At 34.3% G+C, this 16,419-nt stretch overlaps 1 protein-coding gene across 1 annotated transcript; it reads left to right on the forward strand.

Moving 5' to 3' along the window:
- Window positions 1-1,610: 1,610 nt before the first annotated feature.
- Window positions 1,611-6,927, forward strand: LOC105035516 (cycloartenol-C-24-methyltransferase 1). The gene is made up of 13 exons (XM_073252042.1): window positions 1,611-1,823; window positions 3,241-3,341; window positions 3,589-3,655; window positions 4,462-4,535; window positions 4,625-4,709; window positions 4,807-4,862; window positions 5,223-5,277; window positions 5,372-5,419; window positions 5,682-5,765; window positions 5,867-6,067; window positions 6,153-6,278; window positions 6,386-6,483; window positions 6,610-6,927. The coding sequence occupies exons 1-13, from the start codon at window positions 1,632-1,634 to the stop codon at window positions 6,668-6,670; spliced, it is 1,248 nt and encodes a 415-aa protein (XP_073108143.1). The 5' UTR covers window positions 1,611-1,631; the 3' UTR covers window positions 6,671-6,927.
- Window positions 6,928-16,419: the final 9,492 nt, after the last annotated feature.

Here is a 16,419-nt window from a genome sequence, read left to right on the forward strand (position 1 = left end):
TCTGATTGGAGCATCGGAGGGTTCTCGTTGGAGCCATAACCTCTGATTTGAGACTTATTTTGCAAGTCACTCTAGTGCTAGCATCCCTACACAAGGATCAGATGTCCATCTTTCGATCTCGATTGATTTCAGTAGCGATAAAAATGAAATAAAAATTTGAATCTTTAAAAGAGAGTAGAGATTGAGTTTTAACATTTGCATTTCGTCTCAGAATTCAAATCAGAATTGGAATGAATTTTTTTTCAATCAAATGGTTAGAATAAAATTATCCATTTTCATTCGGACTTTCGACTTTGACTCCCCAACCAAACAAACACCCACTGATTTCTGGATGCTCCCGGTCTCCAAACGTACTAGTGTTTGCCCGCTTAATGAAGCGTCATAGTTTCGAACGACCTAAAATGGCCTGCAGTGCAAGTACGTGGGGTACCAAGCGCTTGCCTCTGCATTAGATGGAAGAGATCCGTTTCAGCTGGAGAAACGTCCATTCCGTTGAGGTCGGCTGATTGGACGGACCTGCCTCCGAGAACCCCTTTAGCCTGCTTAGGATATACATGGTTATGAATTAAATATCACGTAGAATATATTTTTAATAATATCTAGATGTTACTTGCTATTATTTCATTGCATAATACGTCCATAATATAATTAAATAAACAATATATATATATATATATATATATATATATATATATATATATATTATATATTTTGTATTTTAATTATTTTTGACTCGATTTGATCCAAAATATTCAATGGATTAGTAAATCTGATATTAGAACCCCACTAATTAATCCAATCCAATTTGAATGAAATCGAGTTTTGATTTTTTTTTTTTAAATATTTTTGATCCAATGAAAATATGAATTGAATTGGGATTGTACTCATCCTAGGTCCAATCCGACTCCGTACCTATCCTACCAACAGTCTTGCTCGTCAATCTTGATTGGTTTAAAATGTAAGAAAAAATAAGAACAAGATTTACTAACCATGATGTCTATTTTATTCAAGCAAAACTGAAATGATGCATATTAATTCTATTTAAGATCTATGCATCGGTAGTTGCATGCATTTATCAAAATAGTATTATATGGCATCATGATGGGGAACAATCATCATTATTAGATTCGAAATTATTAGATCTAACCACCATATGGAACCGAGGGGCCGAGAATTAATTTCTTCTTCCAACCTGAACTCCGATGAATGTGGGATCATCAGGAATTACATGTTTTAAGGCAGTAGAGAAGCTCTTTTACTTCTGATGACTGACTACGTGGATGAATATTTAATTGCCAAGACAATATATTTTTTTTTTTTTTTGATAAAGACTGTGCATTCAAACGAATCTAGTGTGAATACAGCCAAGACAATATTCGTGGACCCAGAAGACCTTTTCGCATGCAGTAAGTACTTTCCTTTTAAAAGCTAAGAATCGGTCTCGTCAGTCTTCTTTAACTGCAACCACATATAAGTCAGGCATTGTTTTGAAACGTATTAATTAGAAATCTGTTTAAGAAAATAAATATGTTCATATTATACTTGATGCAGTCGATCTCGAAATTTTTATTAGCTTACATATATCCAAGTACAGAATAATTACTGGAGTAAGAACCCAAAAAGAAAAGTCAATGCATGGAGTTGGACGGATGAGGCCTCTTTCTCTCTATACAAGTATAATTACGTACAAATCCCTCCATGTCCAAACCCCAGCCTCTCTCCCTATAAATAGAGCCTGTAAGCCTCGCTCATCCCTTCACGTAGCCTCTCCTAGATCGTCTTGTTCCTTGATCCCCGGGGATAACATTTGTTTCGCTCTCTTTGTAAGGCCTTCTCCTCTCCCATTCCCTCCAAGCCGATGCTAATCCTATCTTTTTAGTCGCCTTTTTTTTGTTCATTTTTAATTCTTTAGTTCTTAATGAAAGTTTAGTCTTCTTTACTTCAATGTTTATTTTTATTTTTATTTTTCAGATCAGATTTAGATGGAATATGAGATACGTTGTTGTCGACGTTATTCTTGTTGTTGTGTCTTTTCTCCTTTTCCGTTTTGTGAAAGAATTGAGTGAACGTAATCTCCGCGGAGAGGATTAGGTGCCGAAAACATAAGAAGTCTCCTTCATTTCAGCTTCCTTTCTTTTATGTCCTTTCTAACTTTTTCTCACCGAATATATTGTTCACTTTGGTTTTGATTCCAAGTAATACAGTTTCAGATACCCGCTTACTTCCCACCCAATTCACCACTCCGACCTGGCGGTAGGGATTGGTGTAGCATCCACAATCGCCATTAAGTCGGTCTGATCCATACGAATCTCAGTGCATCCACCTTCCACCATAAATCCACCTAACCATTAACGGATGTCATTTGGGAGAAGAAAAGAGCAGAGATCGGTTGGGAGATTTAGAGAGCGGAGTTAACGATTTTTAACTTCATATGTGTCCAATATCATCTTTTGTTACTTTCGTAAATACTATTGTATTTTGTCCGACAAATATAAATATAGATATAAATATTTTTTGAATATAAAAATTTATATTTATATTTATTTTAAATCGATATGGATATAATTCGGATATTAAAAATATGAATATAATTATGCATATAAGTTAGATAATTAAACTTTATGATTACAGAATCAAAGATATTATAAGATAAATAATAAATTAAGTTAATCACATATTTATATGATTGTATTTTTTTAAAAATTAATAGATGCTATATATATAAAATTATATAAGATTATATGGAGATTTCAATATTCGAATATAGATTGGATAATTGTCTATCTATATCCATATTTATGTTTCTTTGATAGATATGGATATAGATACGAATATTAGTCGGATCCTCAGATTTTTTATTTATATCCGATTTAATTTGAATACGAAATCAGATCCGCATATCCACATCACTTGATCCCTTGATTCTAGCCTAGTGTAAAGACAATAACGCATGGAATCTTGATCCATACCCGACATAGCCTAGTGTTGAGTCAAAAATTGCATGGGATATTGTAATATAACAAAGTGAGGTAAAATTACATCGTATCATGGTCAAGGGTACAAATAAATACATGCAAGTAATTTTGGAATATGTTTTCTTATATATATTTTTTAAATAAATATTTTTATTTGGAAACGAACAATTTGTATTTCTTTCTTCCTCAATCTTCAAACTTTGGGAAAGTAGATGAATTTTCCTTTTCAGGTCTCTCTTTTTTCTTTTAATTTGGTTTGAAGCAGGAATCTGGAGATACAGTGATGTCGAATTCAAGACCTCTGAGTTTTGTTACCAATGTGGGAGGAAGGATACAAAAGGAAGAAGTCAAATCGGCAATGGAGCAGTAAATTTCCCACCTTGCCATCAGTTTTTCTGTCTTACTCTGTTTGATGATATAGAGAAAACCTTCACAAAATTTAAAAAAAAAAAAGCTTCTCCCATTATTGATTTGATAATCCACAAATAAATTGACGTCACCAAAAGATGGTGCATTGAAGTTACTTCCTGGAGTACACAACATTTTGTTGGCAAAGTAGCTCTTTCTGAGCGTAATTACTTACAAATTGTGCATGCTATTTCCATTTCTCTAGGTATGAGAAGTTTCATGACTGTTATGGGGGGAACGAGGAGACAAGGAAGGCCAACGCCGCCGACTTGGTAAGACTACAATTTAGTTATTTATCAATTTTTTACCTATTTGTTGGATGGTAATTACAATACAACAATAATTAAATTCACTTTTGGGGATTTGATACACATTAAAGTCACGGCCAGCGTGGTGGACGTTTAAAAATGTGATCTTATGGGTTAGAGCGTTATATAATGACAGAATCAGAGGAATGTTGGCTTGCTGGCTTATGTAGCTGGATATTTCTGGGAAGAGAAGGTTAAAAAGCATAAATACCCTAGGATATCGCTTGACTCCATGTAGTTGCGCAAATCAAATGAAGGGATCTAAGTTACACACGGGTCTTCTACAATACTCTATATAGTGTGGTACACTATGCATACCATCCATTATATGATGGACAATGCATGCGATCATGTGTGTGCACATGACCATGTGCAGCCGTTCATCGTATAATGGATGACTGTATTGTAAGGTGCATCATGATGTAATGCGATCATTTTTTTTTTAATATTCTAAAATTTGTTACCTGGAAAAGACTATGTAGTGCTTCTGATTTAGAAATTGTTTTAATTATAAATAAGTTATACGCTAGTGAGATGATGCTTGTTTGTTTTGTGAGGGGATCTCTGTTTTAATAAAGAAGCTTTTTGTGCGTCTGTGTTTCCAGTAATCCAATGAAGGGTTTTTAAAACATTATGAAGTATAAATTCATCTTTAATATCTTTAAGTGATCGTGAATTCAAACCTGACATGACACAGGAATAGTGGCTTTGTGCATACCCTCACAAAGTGTAACTAAATGCTTTTTGGGTTTTTACTCGATGCATTTCAGTCAAAAAAGTACTATGATCTTGTAACCAGCTTCTACGAATATGGCTGGGGCGACTCCTTTCACTTCGCAAACAGGTTAGCAAATTGTACTTTCATTACTCTGAATTTACTATATTTATGCATCTCTCATGATAACTGTATGCAAGTAATTAATGTCCATGAAGATATAAAGGAGAGACACTTCGAGAAAGCATCAAGCGGTATGAGCACTTTCTTGCCCTGCAACTAGGCTTGAAAAGGGGAATGAAGGTTCGAGCAGTCTTTCCTTTTATAACTTACATGATGCCTCTTAGCAGCCAAGATGCTTTATAGGTAACATGCACCTCTATATTTGTAATTATTGTAGGTGCTCGATGTGGGTTGTGGAATTGGTGGACCACTGCGAGAAATAGCTAGATTCAGGTAACCTTTACCACTCCCCCTACTAGTTGGTCTATATTTAGGTAATCTTCCCTCTTGCTAGCCTACATTATGTTCTATAGTTATACAACTTATTACATAGTATGTCAGAGAAATAATTATGGCTAGCTCCTGAAATTGAGGACGATTTTAAGGTTGTACTATATTAAATGCGACGATCTATGCAAACGTATTCATAGTCCCACATTAATTATTTACTGAAAAGATCTTGAATACTTATATAGTTTCGAAAAATTCAAATAATATCTTCTAACTAGTCGTTTTGGATGAAGTTCTAGGTTGTTACGCTAAGACACAATGACTGGATTGGCTGAGCTAATATTTTGCATTTAACTATTGCAGCTTAACATCCATTACCGGTTTGAACAACAATGAGTACCAACTATCAAGAGGCAAGGTTGTTATTTTTAGTATCAATCTGTCTTTGTTAACATCAACGTCCATTTGAAATTTGATAGTAATTATCTATGTTAACAATGTTTACCCCATAGGAGCTGAACCGGTTGGCAGGATTGAGTGAGTCATGCAAACTAGTTGAGGTACACTTTTCCCCTTCTTTCTCTTCTTTTTTTCACTATCACTATTTTTCATATTTCTGCACTAGTTTTCTGCTATATATCCGTCTATTTATGCTTAACCATTATCTCTTACAGAACTTATGCTATTTTTATTCCCTCTAATTTAAAGATATGCTTTTGTTGTTAACATCCATAGATAAAACCAGTGCTCAAGAGAACCTCAATATTTTGGTTAATGTCTTAGCTAATCTTCATGCCTAATCTTTGTTTTTCATATCTACAGGGTAACTTCATGAATATGCCATTCCCTGATAATACTTTTGATGCTATATATGAACTAGAAGCAACATGCCATGCATCAGATATGGTATACTCCAGTGCAAATGCTCGTCTAAACATTTCTTATGATTTATTTTAGTTTGCATCACACCTTCTCCAAATACTTCTGATGCCTTTGTGGGGGTATAGGTTGCCTGCTATAAGGAGATTTGTAGAGTACTTAAGCCTGGTCAGTGTTTCGCGGGCTATGAGTGGTGCTTGACTGATCACTTTGATTCCAAGAATGAAAAGCATAAGAAAATTAAGGCTGATATTGAACTTGGTTCCGGTCTCCCAGAAATAAGAACTACAAGCCAATGCCTTGAAGCCTTAAAGCTTGCAGGGTTTGAGGTAAGATGTCACACATAATATACTGGTCCTTGATGCTTTCTCTACATAGATCTATTTGAGACTATCTACAAATGAAATCTTACAGGTTGTGTGGGAGGGAGATCGTAGGTTAGATTCCGAAGTGCCATGGTATTTGCCCTTGGATACGAGCAAATTCTCCATAAGTAACTTCCGATCGACAGCCATTGGACGCTGCATTACGAGATCTATGGTAAATTAGCTCGTTACTATTCTCATCGCTTTTTTGTTTTTTCCCATTACTTTCTTCCTTGAAATTGAAGTTTGGAGCTTCTTCCTTTTTCATCTTTTGTATTATAGGTTAGTATGCTAGAATTTGTGGGACTTGCTCCAGCAGGAAGTTCAAAAGTTCATTCAATCCTGGAAAAGGATGCTGACGCACTCGTGGAAAGTGGAAGGTGAGTAAATATTTCGAGTTCACTTATTATAATTTTTGGATGCTCCCAATGTTCATACGTACTAGTGTTTGCCCACTTAATTACGTGTGATTGTTTCAAATGAGGTAACACGGCTAATTGATGCAGGGAAGAGATTTTTACACCGATGTACTTCTTCCTTGTCCGGAAGCCTCTTTCAAAATCTTGAGGAGCAAGAGGCCAAACGAGTCGTCTTTCTGAGGTTTGTCAGCTGTGGCTTAGCTTGATGATAGCGGGGATTGGTTTTGATTATATATGTATGTGTTTGTGTTCTTATGTATGTGTGTATATGTATGTACTTTAGTTGTGGCTGAACATTATGTCAGCTTCCTCCTTGTGAAAGTGTCTCTTTGATTCCGTTAGTCCGTGACCTTTGTAATTGTTATCCGCAAAGAATAAAAGTGCTGAAAACCTCAAGTTGGGCCATAGTACAAAGTTTTAGATATTTTGCGTGCATTCCTTAATACAGATTTGAAGTTGTGTATATATTCGAAGACACAAATGGGTGTAGGGTAGCTGGAGCAAGGGAGAGACGGATGGGTGACGACTGGCGCTGGTAGGAGAGGTCGGAGAGACGGCCTAGGTGCTAGAAATAGGGATTTGGATCGTAAAAAGATCTTTCATCATCCTCATTCTTTGATTCTGATTGGGTGGGAGAGGATTCTTGTCTTATCTGGCTTTAATAACTTTAGGACTATTTGGTTGACAAGAAGTGGAGGAAAAAAGAGGTACTTCTTGGGAAGTGAAGAAAAGCTTCTTATTTGGTTCGAGTTTTAAGAGGAAAGAGAGCGAAAAAAATACTTTTCATAAGAAGTCACTTCTCACATTTCATGGGAAGTGAAAATCCATGGGAGAAGTGGATTTTGGTACTTCCCATGGAAAGTGGTAGTACTTTTTTTTTCCTAAAATACCTTTTTAAGATCTATTGTTAAAATTTAGTAAAATATCAATGGATGGTTAGGATGAAATACTGAATAGTAATATAATATAATATTAATATTATCCTAATATTTATTAAATATAATATTAATATTTATTATATTTTAATATTATTTTAATATTTATATTAATATAATATTAATATTAATATAATATAATATGTATATCTATATTAATAAATTTATTATATTAAAATATTTATATTATATTAATATAATATTAATACATTTATATTATATTAATATAATAAATTATTATGATCTAATATTATATTATAATATATTAATATTATATTTATATTAATATAAATATAATATTTATATTTATATAAAGTTTATGAGTAAAAATGTATGGTTTTATATCTACTAAGGGTATAATAGATATTTTACATAATTTTTTTAGAAAAATAGATGCTAGTTTTTATAATAAGTCATCTTCCCATGATCAACTAAACATACCAAAATTTTATTTTCAGGAAGTAACTTCCTGGGAAGTTACTTCTCAGGAAGTTATTTTCCGAAAAGAAAAATTTTTTCCACGAACCAAACAAGTCCTTAATATACTTCACCTTCATCATGGCCCATCTAGAGTTGATTATCAAGGAGGAGTGAAAATGGCATGTCTGAAGTTCTCTATCTCTAACAAGAATATTTTTATTAAATTATTTTTTAATAAAAATATTTTTATTATCTATTTATAACACTTATTTATACTACAAATTTTAATATATATAATCTATAATTATATATGAAATTATATAAATATTTAATTGAATACATAATTTTCTAAATTAATCATTAATAAATTAATTATATAAATAACTAATTAATTTATAATTTAATTTAAATAGTTAACTAATATTATATAAATAGTTAATTAAAAATAATAAATATAAATAGAGAAATAAAAGATAATCTAATTATTTAATTATAATTATGGAAATTATATACTAAAATTTAAATAATGACTAATAAAATTTAATAGTATATAATTAATAATATATATAAATATATATATAAATAATATGAATGAAAAGCTAAAAAATATTATAGTTTTATCAAAAAATTAATAAGAGATAATTTTGTTCATACAAAAATTCATCTTTCAATGCTCCATCTATCCTTCTAATTGGTGAATCAGTGTGGATAGCCAATCTCTTCTTTTTAATTCATCTTCTCCATAATTTTTTGAACCAAATGATGGATGGAAGTTATTTATCCTTTCAATTCTGTTTATTCACCCTCTCATGATCCCAACCAAATACAGGACTAAAAAAAATATGAAATGATCTATTTATTAAGCCAACCGACCCCAGCAGCTAAGGTTCTGTTCATCATTTTGGTCTTAATTCCGGACATCGATCATCGATCTTTAAAAGCTCAGCATCGATGTAGGATGTAGGTCTATTCCATCCTTTCTAGAGAAAAAGGGCCTTTTCACTCAAAATTGAGCCTATTTTCATGCGGACTTCAGCCACCATAGGCGGGAGTGCCATAGTAGCTTGGTTTGCTTTATTTACAAAGGTGCGGCCCATTCCTCTAGAATCTACTATTCAAAGAGGAGTATGGATGGTGGGGGTGAAGTGTACTTCCTAGGTCGTCCTGAATCAATCTCGGTATTCTTGCCTACTAAAGCGCATCAAGTTTAGCACTATTAAGACCCATTCAGAGCAATGTTCTGAGTGTCGCCACCTCTAGAAGTGGGGTCTAAGCTTCAGGTGCTTATCGTGTATCCTTGGCATCGAGGAGGCTCTAGCCTAGATATGATTCTGATTTGATTCCTATAGACTTCAATATTTTTTTTGGTCCTCTTCCCTCCTAGATCCCTCTTGCTCCATGCCTTTATCAAGGATCCATGAGGGACCGTTCTTTCAGATTTTTTGTAAAATTATGGTTGTACAGAGATGAAACTGTCTGCATAATCTGTTGATCAAGATACATTTGGACCTCTTCAGCCTTCCATTGGATGCTTGGGATGCAGATTCTATTTGGAGGACCATTTTAGGTTTCACCAGGTTTCGTACAGTGAGTGAAGATAGTGCCACCAGGATCCATTGGATGGGGTGAAAATGGTATTGGCAAATTTAAAGTTTGCTTCATTACAAAAGCAATCCCATCCACCTATGAGTCTCCTTTTCAATTTAACAAGATTGTTGTAGATAATCAAGGCTAGCTACATCAAGAATGAGGCTTTTCTTGTAGAAACTACTATAGAACATGTTACCTTGCACCTCTTTATAATAGTATTCTTAATCATCAAAATATCTTTGTGATCTCTATTTAGACCAGATATGCACACAGTTCGGTTTGAATTGGTTTAGGATCAATTTTCAAACTGAATCAACTTGAATCAAAAACTGAAATCAAAACTGAACCGATCATATGAAAGAATCAGTTCAAAATAATCCAAAAAAGTCAATTCAGTTTGGTTCATTTTATTAGGTTATGGATTATTAGGCTTTTATAAAATGGGCAGCTTATAGAATAGGCTAAATAGGTTGTTATCTATTTTAAGGGGGTCTTTGGTTCCTGATTGAAGTTAAAATTAGAATGAAAATTAGAAGAATCAAATCCTCTAAGGTATTTGGTTCATAATCAAAATCAAAATAGAAATTTAAATCTATAGAAGAGAGTGGAAATTGAGTTTTAGGTAGATTGAGCCATTTTCGTTCCACCCTATAATCGAAATCAGAATAGAACTCCCCTAACCAAGTGGCTGGAATGGGAGTCATCTATTTCAATTTTCATTCCAAACCTCCATTCCCCCAACCAAGGACCCCCTAAATTCTAATAATACAAAATGGACAGCCTATGGGATGGGCTAAATGGATAGCTTATAAATGGGCTAAATGAGATAGGACTACAAGCTTTTTGAGACAATATCCTAGTTCATGGTTTAGCATTTATTTGCATATATATACATACACATAGGTCATTTTGATATAAATCAGATGTTTCAAAATTTAAACTAAAACGAACTAGCTTTTTTTAGTTTCTAAAAGTTTTAAACTGAAGCTAAACTGAATTTAAAAAACTTTAATTTAAATTGAACTGAAATTAGCAGTTCGGATCAATTTTGCATTTTAACTAGTTTGGCTGCACACCTATTTGAGACTAAGCAGAGGATATTTCACATATTCATTTAAAGTGCTATATGGCATCTAATGATTCAGGCTTTAATGCCAAAGACCTTCAGAGGGTGTTTGGTTCACGATCGGAATTGAAATTAAAATCGGAATAGTTTGAAATCGAAATCAAAATAATCAAATCCCATGAAGCACTTGATTCGTGACCAAAATCGAAATCAAAATCGAAATTGAAATAAACATTTGAATCCACAGAGGAGAGTAGGGATTGAGTTTTATGTAGATTGGACCATTCTCATTCCACCCCAGAATCGAAATAAGAATGGAACTCCTTCCAACCAAACAGTTGGAATGGGAGTCACCTATTCCCATTTTGATTCCATATCCATACTCTCTCCAACCAAGCACCCCAATACTATTCAAGAGTTGCTTGAATTCATTTATGGTATACAAAATGCTGAGCATCATAAGTCTCTTTGTTGCTTTACAAGATGGCTTATTTGGAATGTCAGGAACTAGAAGGATCTTTCAATCATCTCGACTGCTACTTGATCATATTGGAAACAAGGCTCATCGGCTAATGCTAGAATTTTTTTGAAGCAGCCATAGTGCTAATTTAACCGGTTCTTCATGGCATTGGGGAATCTGTAGCTCAGTGAGCTCATCTCCATCGACACCAATCCTAGTCTTTTAGGTACCCCGATCTTACAATATAATTAAAATTAATTTTGATGGTTCTATCGGAGGAAGTAGTGTGCTAGTCTTATTGTATATGATCATTTTGGTCATGTTCTCCATGACATTTCAAGGATTTTTTTGGCACTACCCCTATGCATGAAACTGAACTAAGAGCAGCATGAGATGGTCTAATGACTGCTAATTTATAGTTGGAAGGTGACTCCACAACTATTGCTCACTAGATCAATAGTCATCCTTCGCCTGATCCTATTCAGCCTATGCTATGTAATATATTTTGAATGCAAAGACTCTAACTGTTTCAAGAGCTTCCAACATCATTAGGGAAGGAAAAACTAGCTAGTAGATTTGCAGGCCATTAGGGGAAGTGTTGCTGCCATTTCTGAGTTGCCTCCAAGATCAGTGGGTCTAATGGGTGCTAAATTGAAGTTGAGGTCAGCCTGAGCTGGAGTAAGCCAAAGTAGGTAGCGCCAATCGATAGACAGGAAACTTGCAAATGAAGTCCCTGAATAGAAGTATCTCGGGAGAGGATCCACCGATGCTCAAGTCAGTGAATAATCGAAGAATAGAGAGCGACAAAGAGAGAGAAGGAGAGAGAGGAGTGTTTGTGATGGGTTTGACTTACCTAGGGTCTCTCTTTTCTCTCTATTTATAGAGAGGGATTAATAGTCCTTTTCATACTAAGCAGTGGCGTTATGGTAGGTGCTCCTGGATCACACCGACAGAAATCACATTCTGCATTTTGCACACGGGGCAAGCTAGTTGTTGCATGGATCATCCTTGGAGTAGTTGAGATTGCCTTTTCTGGCTCACCATGATTGGAGGATCGATCTCCTTTTAGATTATGAGGCCTTATCTTATTGGGCCAATCTTTTTTTCATTTAACCAATGAGGTCAGGTCGGCTGGGTCTGACCTTGCATCCTCAGTAGTGGCCAACCTTATGAGAACCTTGGAACTGGTCAAGGTCAGGATGATGCTCCCAACACTTGCCCCCCACTCTTGAGCCCAAGCTGAAATTGAGGTTGGGTGAAAGGAGTTAGGTTAGTGATTGAGGCTGAGTCATGTTTCATGATGGGATGGTCATGTAAATGCATCTCAATGGGTGAAACAGTGAGGCAACGAGTGAGTGCCATGTGTTGTGACCCTACCTATCCAAACCATTGTTTCCATTGATCTGGGCCATTGGTGTGGCGATCCATGGGAGGTCATGTGCTGCATTTTTGGGACACCACTTGGCAGCTATCTATGGTGGCTTGGTGAATCGTCACCTGATTGGAGCCGCTCGAAGCCTTATAAATAGTTGGTTCCCCCCTCGCTTTCATTTTCATGTTTCACTAAGAGGAGGTGCTGCCCTAGGAGATTTCTGATAGAGTTCTCCCTGATCGCTGTCGGCCACCTTAGTTGGAGCTCCATTTGGTTTGATCTCCTTGAGATTGTCCCTGAGGTCAGTCACCTCCAGGCTGTTTGGTCATTTTTCTTCCTTGGCATTCTTCGATGTAGGTTAGCTTCTGAGCTCCAATCCTTGTAGGTTTTTTATCAGTGATCTATTATTTCTTTAGCTCCCTTCTCTCTAGATGAGCGGATCTAGTACTTTGGTAGGGAGTTGGTCCTCGGACCATGGCTCATCGAATGACTATGGGTCCCCGACTTGGGACCACGACCCATTTTAGATGGTTTCAAAGTGGGAGTAGGCGAACCTTTAGCCCTTTTAGAATTGCATCTGTCCTCCCTCATGAGAACTTGGAGGTCATTCACCTCCATTTCCATATTCCTTCTCGTTTCAATTGGAGCTCACTGGTCTTGACAATCGGACGGTTGAGCCCTCTTCAGGTTGGATCGGGCTATACGAGGAGTCACTCAGGGCCGAGCTGAGGCTCCCCTTCCATCCCTTTATCGTAGAACTCTTTAGATCTTTCTAAATTATTCTATGTTTGGTGTCACCGAATTGATCATGGCAGTTGATCATCATCTTCCTTTTGTTAGATGTATACCTTAGAAGCCAATTGGACTGATACATTAATTATTTTTAAAACATAATTTTATACTTGATCTAATTATTTAGGATAGTTAATTATCATTCATATAGTGTATATGTCTATGAATTATCCAGAGAGTTAATAAGATGATAACACATATTCTCAATGATTGAGAATTTGAGGTATGTATCATTGATAGTTAATTTTTAAATTATTTCTGATCGATGGATCATCAGAAAATAATGATTGATCTGATTAAATTGGTGCACGGATCATTTTCTTAAGATAGATGAGTCTCGAGTCTATAGTATAGAAATACTGGAATGAGAGTGCAGGTGTTTGTTAGAGAATAAAGATACCGAGCATGACCAACATGAGAAGTCACTTGAATGTCTACTCATCGTCAGTGACTTTTTTGATGTTGTAGTAGTATGAATGGTCTTTGATTTGTGATGCTTTAGCTGTTCACAATGAGATTGCTATAATTTAATTACATCATAACTTAATCTCCTAGCCATATAGAGTCTTGAGGTGTATGTTGGCTACAGTAAGTTTGTTGTAGGAATAGGATGTGTATCTAGATGGGATCTATCAATCTTAGTAGAATAAAAAAAATTCTATGTGATTTGCAAAACTAAATTTAGAAAGTCTTCAATCGAAGCAAATGTGAATACTAGAAAAGAATTTCATAAAAAAATATAAATAACTTGAGTCAAGCCAATCTTGCATATAACATACGATGGAATTTGATGAGTTTTTCATAATCTTCGTCTAGTCAGGAGTCATGATAGAAGAACTGAATCATATAATAACTATATCTAGAGGTTCATTACTTTCATTATGCTAGATTGTCACTACATGCTGCTAGACGTTACTGATAGATTGTGGCACAAAAATAAGATGGCACCAAGAGAGAGAGTCTCAGGAGCTTGGACTAAATCTAATTGGCATGGAGAAGCCAATTGGTTGCCAACTCTTGGCTAGCCCAATCATGGCTTGACCCAATTAAGAGTCTAACTTAATTAGATCAATCCAAAAAAGGACCTAAACCAAATCTTATTTGATTTTAGGAGTTAGGGTTAGCTACATGTTCTAGCATGCCTATAATTAATCTAATTAGGATTCAATAATCCACAATCTAATTCAGTTAGATTCTTGATCAATTCTCTATATATGTATTGAGTTTCATATCTAGCTAGCAGTAGGTCCAAGTACATATTGACCTAATTAATTAGAACCCTTCTAATTAACTTAGGTCCAGTACATGTTAACCCAAGTTGATCAATTAGAACTCCTTCTAGTTGAACTATGAATTAAACTCTTAATTTATAAGAATCTGAGGCTAGATTGATGTCTAGCAATGTATTATGCTTCTCAGAAGATATGAAATTTGATGAAAATATCAAATATATACTTCAGTGGTAAGTTATTGTGCAATTCAATCTTTCGATTATTCTGCATCCCGAATATGACTATGGACATGCAATCACGTCAAGTCCAATTTATTTTCATATTTCTCTCAATCTAACAATGATGATTTAATTAATGAAATATTAAAATTTTTTCTAATTTTTATTCTACTTTAATCAAAGATTTCTGAATCAATATATGATTAGAGTATGCAGGATGTGATTTCTCTTATAAAAATGATCGATTCCTTATTGATCTACTCATAATCTTTATGAGTATTTCACTATATCCAGAACATCTCGTTCATATCTTTATAAAATCATGTTAGGGTATGTATCAAAATATGGATCTAAAAAATATAAGGTACTATAATGATCTCAGATCTAAAGATCACTTGGACAACTCACACTTTGAGAACCATCTATTGACATGCAAGTAAAGCTCTATTAGATATTTTCTTTGTTGATCAATTCAGTAAACTCATTCTTCAATGAGCACCCACATTCTAGTATTAGTATATTCACACAAGTGATTATGAGATCAACTACTTCCTCCATTGAGTATACATAGGATGTGCCAATCTTTTCGAAAATATTGATCTTTGACTCATTGATCCTATGACTGAGAATATTTAGACTAAGACTTTCGAGATTTTAGGTATCACTGATATGATCTCATCATGATCCTAAAATTATTGTCCTAATCTATGAGATTCGTCATAATCTTAATTATTACAAGATGTAGCATATAATGAAACATAAAGCCTTTAATTCATGTAAATATCATGTATATGACAGGAAGATCAAAAAAATTTTATCGCATTGCAAATTGCAATTGACTTATAAGATATTATTCTTTCAATCTCTCACTTGTACTAAAGCTAATCATCTTTATATTTTATACCCATACAATTAAGATGGCAATTGAACTGCTGCTGTGGTAAAGCTTTAGTAAATGGATCTGCTATATTATTTTTTGTATCTACTCGTTCAATGATTACATCTCCTCTCTTGATAATCTCTCGAACAAGATAGAAGCACCTTAGAATGTGCTTGAATTTTTTATGAGATCTTGGTCCCTTTGCTTGAGCAATGGCTTCAGTGTTATCACAATACAGTAGCATTGGATGTTGAATTTCAGGTACCACTCCTAATTCAATGATGAACTTCTTCATCCAGATAGCTTTTTTAGTAGCTTCACTTACAGCTATGTATTCTGTCTCAATAACTACGTCTGTTACAGTCAGCTACTTGAAACTCTTCCAACTAACTGCTCCACCATACAAAATAATTAAAGATATATCCTGAAATATACTTGCTATTATCTAGATCTGATTGAAAACTAGAATCAATATATCCTTCTAGTTTCAAGTCAGATCTATCATATACTTAAAAAAAATTTTAATTATTTTTAAGTACTTAAGAATATTTTTCATTACTTTTTAATGCTCTTCTCCTAGATCAGCATGAAATCTAAAAGAAAAATATTCTACCTAAGTCAATCGCATGAGTGATGTGATGAATTTTTTTTTTATAAATTTTTAACTCATGTAATGATATTATTCATTTATTAATAAAATGAGGTATTGATTCATCATTATAGTTGCATCTTATTATGTTTAAGATTATGATGAACCTCATGGATTAGGACAATAATTTTAAGACCATAAAGAGTTCATGCATGTGAAACTTAAAAACTCAAAACTTTAATTTTAAACATTCTTGATCATAAAAATATTGAGTCAAAAATTAATATTTCAGATAAACTGGCACATCTTATGTATGCTTGATGGAGAGGATGGCTGATTTTAC

This window comes from Elaeis guineensis, chromosome 2, assembly GCF_000442705.2.
Source record: "Elaeis guineensis isolate ETL-2024a chromosome 2, EG11, whole genome shotgun sequence".
In the NCBI taxonomy this organism is placed as follows: Eukaryota; Viridiplantae; Streptophyta; class Magnoliopsida; order Arecales; family Arecaceae; genus Elaeis; species Elaeis guineensis.

Coding starts and splice junctions, on each gene's coding strand:
- LOC105035516 (XM_073252042.1), top strand. CDS start 1,632: ATGCATGGAGTTGGACGGATGAGGCCTCTTTCTCTCTATACAAGTATA. Junction 3,656..4,461: donor AGGCCAACGCCGCCGACTTG/GTAAGACTACAA, acceptor GATGCATTTCAG/TCAAAAAAGTACTATGATCT. Junction 5,278..5,371: donor ACCAACTATCAAGAGGCAAG/GTTGTTATTTTT, acceptor TTTACCCCATAG/GAGCTGAACCGGTTGGCAGG.